At 34.6% G+C, this 10,352-nt stretch overlaps 2 protein-coding genes across 3 annotated transcripts; one reads left to right on the top strand and one right to left on the bottom strand.

The window, feature by feature from the left end:
- Nucleotides 1–847: 847 nt before the first annotated feature.
- LOC109603599 (BLOC-1-related complex subunit 5) lies at nucleotides 848–2,022 on the top strand. The gene is made up of 3 exons (XM_020020094.2): nucleotides 848–1,139; nucleotides 1,187–1,357; nucleotides 1,409–2,022. Exons 1-3 carry the CDS (start codon nucleotides 899–901, stop codon nucleotides 1,810–1,812), a joined length of 816 nt encoding a protein of 271 aa, XP_019875653.1. The 5' UTR covers nucleotides 848–898; the 3' UTR covers nucleotides 1,813–2,022.
- Nucleotides 2,011–10,336, bottom strand: LOC109603273 (uncharacterized). Of its 2 annotated transcripts, none has more exons than XM_049970528.1 (7): nucleotides 10,020–10,336; nucleotides 5,327–5,456; nucleotides 4,658–4,768; nucleotides 4,314–4,451; nucleotides 4,019–4,116; nucleotides 3,510–3,675; nucleotides 2,011–2,611 (listed from the first exon to the last, which is right to left on the bottom strand). In XM_049970528.1, exons 1-7 carry the CDS (start codon nucleotides 10,143–10,145, stop codon nucleotides 2,496–2,498), a joined length of 885 nt encoding a protein of 294 aa, XP_049826485.1. In that variant the 5' UTR covers nucleotides 10,146–10,336; the 3' UTR covers nucleotides 2,011–2,495. The 2 variants fall into 2 exon arrangements, with proteins under 2 accessions (XP_049826485.1, XP_019875321.2); XM_020019762.2 differs by lacking the exon at nucleotides 3,510–3,675 and adding an exon at nucleotides 3,318–3,483.
- Nucleotides 10,337–10,352: the final 16 nt, after the last annotated feature.

Below are 10,352 nucleotides of genomic sequence, written 5' to 3'. Positions count from 1 at the left end.
AACCCTCAACATCACTCATTACCAACAATCATTTAAAATAAATGTTGAGGCTGCAATATTAAGAAATACATTACTAGGCTATACTTTTCTTTCTGATAATTTGACTGGAGAAATGTATCTTCTATTTCTAGGGACACGTCTTCGAAGATATTCACTCTGGACAGAAGATGAGATTTATACATTAATGTAAATGTTTTGTTTTCATCTTTAACTATCACAACTAATAAAAAATACCTTACCATATCCACTTGATTTTGTATTGTATGAAAATCACTTTAACTTTCTTCAAACATTAAAAATGAAAATCTTAAAAACTGCTGTTATAATACCAAAATTATTCTAGAGTACCTTTTTTCTCCTAAATGAGTGTAAAGAATATTAAAAGCTTCATTTAAAAAATATTCGGTGGTATAGAAAATAGTGCAAAGAAAATTGGAGAACCCTCAGAACCTACACTACTGTATCATTATGGAAAAGTACTTTGAATTGTAGGGTGATTCATAGCAAATTTAACATGATTGGATCAAAAAAATATTAGAAAAAATATTTTTTGAAATTTAAATTAGGGAGGGAAAAAAATCATTTAGACTTTCTTCATCATTGGACATGGTTTACTTGCTCCTTAATTTTGACCACTTATTTTACAAACCCCTCATATATATTTATAATATAATATAATTAAATTTATGTAAGTAACATTAAAATAAAAATTAATTATTAATATCTTTGATAAAAGTTAAATTTTGTTAATTGGGATAATTTTTTATCAAACTATCATATATTTATTTTGATACCTAATGTTTAATATAAATATTTCAAATTGATCTACACAAACACAGTAACCTAACCTCACATTTACCATCTGTCAACAAAAGTCAACAACTCAAACAAACAAAAAATGGGTTCAGAACACTCATCATTTTCAAACAACCCCCAAAGACAAGGTAGCTTGAACACAGATTCTCAGGGCAAACAAATGGGAGCTATTAAGCGTCAGCACACTATAGCAAATCCCGGATCGTCTCAAGACAACTTGGAGGAAAATGGGGAGAATTTTCGTTCGATTTCTCCTGGCCCTTCCGTTTGTAGCGACGTAGACTTGCCTTATATCAGTTACACAGTTAACCGACCTATTGGAGGTAATATTTTATATTGTTGTTGTAATTTTGTTAACAGTCGGTTGCAGATTCCCCCAAGATGCCGACAAGCAAACAGTTAATAAAGGGTAAAAGCAGCAATAGGAGACAAATACAATCTAAACAATCCAAAGTTAAAAGCTCACATAATATTGTAGTTGTTAGAGGTGCAAACAATGGTCAAAACACAGAAAAAGATCCAGATGTTGTTCGGTTACAAGGTACGACTTACTAATTTGTCACTAGTATAAATTGCACAATACTCTTTTCAGGTATCCCAATGTTTTTACCAATTATGAGGGCCACATTGAGTCTTCCAGCAGCAAGAGATCCAGAAGTGCTAGAAAGATTGGACCCTTCACCATTCAGAAACTTGTGTCTTAGATACCAGCACCATTTAACGGCAGCAGCAAATCTTGTAGCCACTGAACAAAATCAAATAACTCAAAAAGTTCGCGAAGTCGATTCGGAACTGAACAAAATAGTTGCGACAACAGTTGACAGACAAAAACGTTACGCAAAGTATGCGGAAAAGTTGGCCAAAGTACAAGAATTGTCACACCAGTTAAATAAGTGTCACATGTTATTAAATCAAACCCTTGAATCAATGGAGACGTTAAATAATTATCTAGATATTAATGATAGGTTGGAACCTTTTGTTTGGACCACAGGATAATAAAATTGAAATTTCAAATGTTCTAGTCAGTTAAAATTGGTTATGTAACGCCAATTTTATGCACATTCCACAGTTGGTTGTATAATTTATGATGATTGTTAATTAGCATTAGGTTCAATTGTTTGTTGTAATTTTAACAATAAATAATTACGCTAAAATTTGTTACAGTTAAGTATTTAATGAAATAAAACAAAATAATGAATTTTAACATTTTATTATAGAAAGTGTATGAAATATTTCGTCGTATCTATTTATAAGTATAAAAATGTCTATAAATAATCTATTTTATATATAAAAAACTGATCAGTTACACAAATAAATAGAAAATAAATTTGTCTACTATCTATATATTACAATTTAAATAGTCTGAAGTAACTTAAAATAATAATAAATTTAAAAGTATACTGTACAAAAATGTGATAATGCAGTTTTGTACCAACAAAACAAAAAAACATTCGTTTGGGCTCAGTCATAATATCAACGTTGTTTTGTACATTGTATAAAAATTGTCCTTAATCATCGCAACAGTTTTACAACCCAAACTAAACTAAATTATTAAAAAAAACATAAAAACTATCTACTCAAAACGGGTTAAACTTGCCCTGAGCAAATTTTCTCGACCACTCGCAAATTTTTATCACCACATTCAAATGGAAGACAGTCTGTTTATCGGATTTTAAGTATTAGTAGTTGTAGGGTCCATAAGCGCTCCCTGATGTGTAATATGGTCCTCCTGGATAAGGTTGGGGAGCTGCCACCGGATAACTTGCGTAAGCGTACTGCTGTTTTTGGGGATACACTGAAAAATAATAAAAACAATGATCAGTTAAGGTGATTTAGAGTTTTGTGAGATCTCTGCTATATTTGATTCGTTTTGTGAGATTAGTATGATTTGTACAATGAATATTCTTTTTTAAATTTTTGGTCAATTTCGTTTTTAATTGAAGCCAAGCAAAAGCGAGAAATTTTTTTGTTACAATATTTACAAAAAATTTAGTACTGTTTTTTAGATATGATTACATGACTTCAATGTTTTTTTTTTTTTGATTTGGTCAATGAAAAATAGTGGAAAAATATGAAAAGAATCAGAACAATCTAAAAGTACAACTACGTAAAACAAAAACAGACACAGGCAAATTAATAAACATTTCAAAATACATCTGCAACGCATAATGCAATTTTTTAGTTGCAGACACATTCTATTTTATTATCATGCCACCATGATTTAAAACAAATCACTTGCATGCAATCATTTACACAGCATGCCACATATCAATTTGCCAGCGAAAGTTTTAAGTACCTTCATGACAACACACTTTAGTATTTGTTTTTATTATGATTTTCTCTTTGTCCCATCATTGTTTTTTGTTAAACAAAGTTGGTCAAAACATAAAAATTCGGTCATGTAGGTACAAGAAAGATAAAACTGAGAGAATTGGTGTAGAAAGGTTAATTGTGTGGTAGAAGAAACTTAAAGAGGTAGAGATAGAGAAGAGTGGTGTTACCAGGCATTAGATATTGCATGTTGATGGCTTCCTCCCTTTCCCGTTCACCGCGCAGACACATCGCACTTCCAGAAAATAGAATGGCCGCGATCAGCGACCAGCCGACCCCGACCCAGGCTAGCATGTAGCTCCAGTCGTAGTTGACCCTTGTGTTGTCCCTCAGGACCTATAAACACCCAACATTAAACTAACCTGGCATTATGTACTGGACGTTGTTCAACTGTTCGCGTTCCCGCTCGTTGAACAGGCAACAGGAGCCAAAGAAGAAGAGCAGCGAGGCCCCCAGGCAGGAAAACACTCCCAACCAGCTCAGCACGAAGCTCCAATCGTACATTATGTCACTGTTCTCTTGCAGGATCTGGATTTGATTGTAAAGTGTTTATGAAACAAAGGTGGTGCAATAGGACTGTTTATCCTCAAGGAATGCATCTATATATTCATAGGAATTGGGCTAGATAGGATAGAGGGGAAGGATTGAAAATTATAAGTTCAGTTCTTTATCAACATTTGAAAATTTTTTCATTATATACTCTTCAAATGTTGAACAAGAACCTTTTAAAATTACTAATAACTGTAAAATTGAAAATATTATCATATTAAATGTTTCTGAAGGGAATGATGACAAAACCCTGGACCACATCAACTCTGTAAAGTCTTTAAAACATCTTGTGGATACAATATATATAAGTAAAAAGTCTTACATTGCTCCATTGTTGGTAGAACTCCTCTCCGACGACCTTTTCCTTTTCGTAGTACTCGACTCCATGCCAAAGTCCCATTGCTCCGGCACTGAGCAGGCCTGCGAACCGAAAGAGAAACGTTCAACGCACGCCAATGACGGCATATTAAAATAACAATTATAAAACGTGTCCGGCGGTTTTGTATGCGCGACGCTTTCGCGTTTCTTTGCTCGGACGCCTAATAAAGAAATCAACTGTTAGAAAAGGTCGAGGACCTCGCCCATCGAAAATTATCCTTGTTGTGTCCCGTACTTACATGCGAGCAGCATTAGGATCGCGGTGGCGGTAATGTTTCCTGGCGATCGTCTCCAGCATCCGGTCACTCCAGTGCAGAAAGCAGCAAAAACGGCGAGGAATGAGATGATGAAAAGAGCGATCATCGAACGTCCCATATCTGTGAATTTCAATCGGTTTAAGGAACACCGTAATGGAACAATGTTATTGTTTGTAACAAAACACATTTGTAAAAGTGACAATGGCAAACAAAGGAGTCGCTCTGGGAAAATGTACAGTTGCCGAATTATATCGGACAAACAGGAATAAATTTGTTTTGAAAAACACGTTTGTTACTGTTAGTCGTGCCTATTGTTTGGTACTCACGCAATCTCGTCCACGCGTCGTCGGTAAAATCTCTCGTCTCGTTGTTTTCATCGGGAATGTAGTAGTTGACGTTGTTACAGTGGGTTTCCACAGGGCTCAAATATGTTTTTACTAAAGGAAATTAAATAAAACATTAAGAATGATCGGTTCAAAGATCAATATTGTTTTCAATAAAGAATTCTTTTGTCTCTCTTTACGATATTATGATTATCCATCATTTTTAAACCTTTCTAAAGAAGCAGTTTACAGCTAATATAACTGAGACTTTAATATGTTGTTGTAAAAGATAAATTTCCTGTGTTTTAGTGGCCGTCCTTCATTTCTACCGCAAACGTATCATTATGTGATTAATTTGTTTTGTAGAAACAGGTTTTCGGACCAAAAGTACTGTAATACACAGACAATTACATTTATTCACGGTATCCAATAACTTTAAGTAACTTTCACTAGTAAATATCCTAATTAAAACTCACGCACTTTTGGCGATTCGTCATGTAAAATAAAATCGCGATAAAAAACATTGATATGGTAACAGTACGCGTGTGAAAATTTCACCTCGCTAACAGTTTCCAAACCGCCATTGTTTCGAATAGTAAACTGTTGTAAGCGGTTTTCGGTTACGCAAATAACTTGAACGTTATATGAACAAGTTGTATTAAATTATTTTACCAGTCGGAGGTCGTTCTTTCGGGTAGCATATCCTGAACAATCCTTTCGTCCTGGTGAAATAGTAATATTTGGAGTTGACGCTGTCCAGAAGCGCCTGGCTTTGGACGTCTGAGTGTTTGCTGAGGTAGTTCTGGAAAATAAACAATTCAAATCAATCCTGCCCATATTTAAAGAATTAGTCGGATGTAACCAGTTAAAATTGTTTATAGACAATTAAAAAAAAAAAAAAAACTATTACAGACACGTCAGATAGTTATTAAGAGTCGCAGATGCAAAAATGATGGTTTCCAGCAGTAAAAACCATGATACAGATGCAGATGTCGTTTTCTGACACATATTAACCATAAACAGATGCGAATGTTGCAAATGGCTTACTTGTCAGCTGGTTTTCGCCGTCCCAACATGTTTTGTTTATTGTTTATTTCGATGCTGAGGTGGAAACGGCACCGGGAATCGGGCGGACGGATAAACGAGTCCAAAACAGGAAACGAACGGACGAGACCGCGCATTTAAAGTGGCGATAAGACGAACATGTGGAGATAAGAGGTTTTAAATAAACAGGTAATGTTTTTCGTGGCGCAATTTGCTATAAAATTATTTAGTTTTTTTTTTTCTTTTTGATGATGTTCCGAGTGAACATCGGTTAATTAAAGAATTCGAAATAACTGTTTGTTTAACGCCGGGTTTGTTTCCTTACCAGGTGTTGAAATCACGCGGTCTATTAATTTCCGTAATATTACAATTAACGTAATTGAATTAAAAAAGCAGACTGATTCAATAATGAAACGACATAGTTTTATTAATACGAATCGTATTTATTACCACCCTGGACGATTCAAGGCCGGTCAACATACCAATCTCGGTTTTGTGTTGGAAATTATTTGTTGTTTCAGTTCGGTTTTGCATCTATTGCCTCGCGGCGACTTAATATAACTGTAATCGGGGGGATTTCTTCATCCGTGAAGTACGTTCACAGTAAAACTTGGATTTTGCCCAGGGAAAAAACTCTTCTTAGATCTTCACTTGTACTTAAATCATACTCAACAAGGACGACAGATGTTCCACTATTGTTAAGGATGATCAAAACTTACTGAAATAGAGACTGGAATGTGAACTTTCAAGGAAAAATGTTCTAGTTGTGTACGAGTTAAGGAATGCGACTTGTCTGAATACGAAATTGTTCTTGTACAATTTACTTGTCGTCCATACATCATAAACAACGGTATCGAACAATCGCATTTATAGAATGTTAAATCGAATCGGTACAAGTTCCTGATTCGATGAATCACTTAAAATATCAACTACTTTTTGGTATTTAAGGAATGTTGATGCAAATTTAATCCGGGATTAATTACTGAATAGTCGTTAACCAGTTTCGAGGTCGATTTTTAGTTTGTTCAAAAATCGAACAAATCGCGATTTGATTAATGCGACTTAATGAACGTCCATCGTTGATGCGAAGTGTGTCACTGCATTCTTCGGTTCAGATCCGTATCGGAAATTTCACGCCCGTAAAAAGAAAAAGTCCGCATTACGTATTCGGAAAATTCATGCCGAAAAATTTGTTCTCGTTCTGAATATTTATTATGTGCACCGAGAGAAATTTCTTATCGATCAATGCATAAAGAAATATAGGCAATAATAAACGAGAAATTAACAAATACTATTCATTTAGCTAATAAAATTGTGGTGACCGAGTGAAATCATCAAATAATAGACAACAGCAAATTAAAGTAAGTGAATGAAAGTGTGTTTATTGAGAAGATTACATAGAAATGTGACGTTTCCTGTGTAATTTCATAAATTATCCGTGACGGTCCATTTTCGAATTAGTCCTTTGTGTCCTTTCCTTTCGATTTTGTCACGGGACAATTGACACATCTCGGACACAAACCGACAAAAGGAGCAAACAAATCCGAAATTACGAAAGCAAATCTATAACTTTCGTTTTTTCCGATTCGCAAAACCGACGAGAAATCGACGAGAAAAATTCGGTTTTCGGATTTAACGGAACATCGGTCAGTGTGCGTCTGACCTCGATGTCTTCGCCCAAAGGTACAAGAACCACTCCCGAACATCAACTGTTCGTGTTCCATTCATTCATCGACGACACATTTTTAATATAAATTTCAATAATTGTTTTATTCATAAACTAGAAAAAATTTTGAAAAGAGGCTGAATCGGAATGTTTTCGTGACCCGTAAACTGAAGGCTAAAACTGAACAGTTACCATTAATTCAATTCGAAAGTCAATTTGTGATTGATTAAAGGAAGTCAAATATTTATGGAGCCCCATAATAATTTAAATGTTCGTCCTTTCAACAGCATGATTTCAATTGCAAACAAAGATGTTTTCAATACATTGAGTCAGGATTTATTTATATGACAATTACGTAAATAAACATTTCATAATTGTTATAAATAGAGGTTTGATGTGTTAATGACGGATAAATCGAAACGTTTTTGTTCAGTTATTTCGTCAAAATTGACCATATGCGTTTTTTCCATTCCGTTTGTTAACAATGAACGATTTTATGCCGGTTTAAATTACATAGAAACGTGATTTGAAATGACTCAATTGTTGATGTGTTAATCCAACATTTTAGGTGATGATAAAATATAAATATCACTAAACTATTTTTATTAATTAAGAGAAATCTTACAAATAAAATATAATTGTTCAAAAAACTAAAACCATGAATAATGTTAATTAATAACACCTGGCTAATTAGGTTAACAGAATTTTAAATTTAATGCCATTTTGGAATCGTTGTACATAAAACAAAACTCATCTTGTGAAAGTGCGTAAGTATCTGATGAATAAAACACAAGAACGCACAAAAGAGAGTCAAAGGTCGAATTTTATTAACGTTGTGTTGATAATAAATCACCTGCGATATTGATTTCGCTGTACTTTCTCAGAAATGTCGCCTTATTTATCAGATAATAAGAGTGCATTAATAGAAATGCGAGAGAAAGTGTAACATTTAATAAACATGATACACACAACAATGAAACTTTTTATTTAATCACTATCACATGTTTAACAATTTACTTTTACACAGTTGACACAATCGAATCGATTGCAAATCTGCACATTTGTTTTCTTATATTATTAGCTGTTCCCAAGATGCAACGTTTAAAATTAAATTTAAGAACAATGGAACAATTCGATTTGATATCGAAATCAATTCCTTCGTCGAATTGAAAATTACTGGTGTTTCAAGGGCAATTATACAACGCGGAATAATTAATTCGATGTGAAACTGGTTACGTGGGCATTCTATGTACGGTCGAAAAAAAAATCCCATGCATAAAACTATTCAAGGAGTGTACAAATATGTAATAAATGAACCTACGATAGATGCAAAGGATCTATCTTTATGTAATTTTCGCATGGGCGTTTTCAGGTGCTCAACCTTGAGCGGGGATGAAGTCATTGTTGTTATTTTGCCGTTGGAATGTTTCGATCGCGAGACGCCACCGAATTCCTATCTTAAGAACAAAATGGCTCGTTAAAACGAAAAAGTACTGTTGCATAAGTACAATTAATGGCAAAACGCAACGTATTATTATCTGATTAGGTAACGTACCTGTTTCGATGCGATTCGCGTTTCACGGACCCGCAATCCATTTAATTATCACTAATGAATGGAGCTAATTGCGTGCGTTTGTTTTGATTCTGTTTCCCTGTGACCTTTGCAAGAAGGAAAAGGTGATACGGGGTCAGTAATTTAACCCAAATCAAATACAATTCAGTTCTACTTACATCGGAATCCAATTAATGCAAAATTAACTGTTGTTGGTGTAAGTGCCAAATGTATTTGGCGGATTGCTTTATTTGAATTTAAGTGTTACGGCTGCGGCAGAAAGTGGGACTGCACTACAATGTGGAAAGTGTTAAAAATCAAATCAAGTTTCCGCCCTTAAAAATTATGGAAACTGGTTGACAAAATAAAAAATCATTAATAATTGAGAACAGTTAAGATGCCAGATGTATGATTAACATTATTCATGGTTTTAGTTTTTAAATAATTGCATATATTTTATTTGCCGCACCGATACGATTATAATTTCTCCAGTTTCCATCGAGTTATCACAGTGCTTTATGTAAATTCCGATACGATAAGAATGCACGTTTAGTTTACAACCGGACGGACTTTCTAAAATATTATTTGCATTACTTATAACACACACGACTTTCTTTCGGATGACAAAAGTAGTTCGTTATAACTCATTATGGAAAAATTAATAATAACTAAAAACCGGGTCGTTAATGCACTCATTAATATTTATGGCGGATTTAATCGACGTTTTGTGTTGTTATCAGAAACGTTTACACGGTTTTTTCACCGCAGATTGCAAACTATTGAACTTTTAGTGTTTTCAGGAAACGTAACCATTCTGGTACTTGTTGCTGTTACTCAAAACCAGTCCTAAGAAATGCAGGAAGCGGACGCGCAATAGGAAGATCCACGGTTACAAAAACACAAACAAAATTACGACGTTTCCTTTGCACACAACATTGTGACACGAGAACAATTACTACGATAATGTAAAATAATTTTACAGCGATGAAAAAGGCTGGAAATCGTGTACTACATCAAAAAATAAAACAGGACACAGTTCCGATCCTTGCGGTACTACCCATATTACAATTAGTATTTTGACTGTTCCGTAAAACTGTACTTACTTGTATGTTGGTCCTTTTAACTTCAATATACAGCCAATTATCGGTGGCGAACGCGATAGAGAGCAAAGCCACAGCGATGATGGAAGTGATGGTGGCCAAACTGAGCGTGACCGCAGAACAAGGCATCTTGCAGATTAATCCGGGTTCGTTAACAAGAAATAACTAATACACTGACACTGTCTCGGCGTTAAACTGGGGGTGGGTTCGAGGGTGTCTTCACCGTTGCATTATTTCCAATCTGCGATCTGCGGAACGTATCGAACTCACGACAATGGAGGACTGATTTGCCGAAAGTAGTTCTTGGGAATGGACAGGTTTCTTGGTGGTAAGGTG

The sequence above is a fragment of the Aethina tumida genome, chromosome 1 (assembly GCF_024364675.1).
Source record: "Aethina tumida isolate Nest 87 chromosome 1, icAetTumi1.1, whole genome shotgun sequence".
Taxonomy (NCBI): Eukaryota; Metazoa; Arthropoda; class Insecta; order Coleoptera; family Nitidulidae; genus Aethina; species Aethina tumida.
Note: the sequence above shows the minus strand (reverse complement) of the source record. Positions and strands in the feature narration are given on the sequence as shown.

Coding starts and splice junctions, on each gene's coding strand:
- LOC109603599 (XM_020020094.2), top strand. CDS start 899: ATGGGTTCAGAACACTCATCATTTTCAAACAACCCCCAAAGACAAGGT. Junction 1,140..1,186: donor AGTTAACCGACCTATTGGAG/GTAATATTTTAT, acceptor AGTCGGTTGCAG/ATTCCCCCAAGATGCCGACA. Junction 1,358..1,408: donor AGATGTTGTTCGGTTACAAG/GTACGACTTACT, acceptor TACTCTTTTCAG/GTATCCCAATGTTTTTACCA.
- LOC109603273 (XM_049970528.1), bottom strand. CDS start 10,145: ATGCCTTGTTCTGCGGTCACGCTCAGTTTGGCCACCATCACTTCCATC. Junction 4,452..4,657: donor CGACGCGTGGACGAGATTGC/GTGAGTACCAAA, acceptor TGAAATTCACAG/ATATGGGACGTTCGATGATC. Junction 4,117..4,313: donor GATCCTAATGCTGCTCGCAT/GTAAGTACGGGA, acceptor TTCGGTTCGCAG/GCCTGCTCAGTGCCGGAGCA.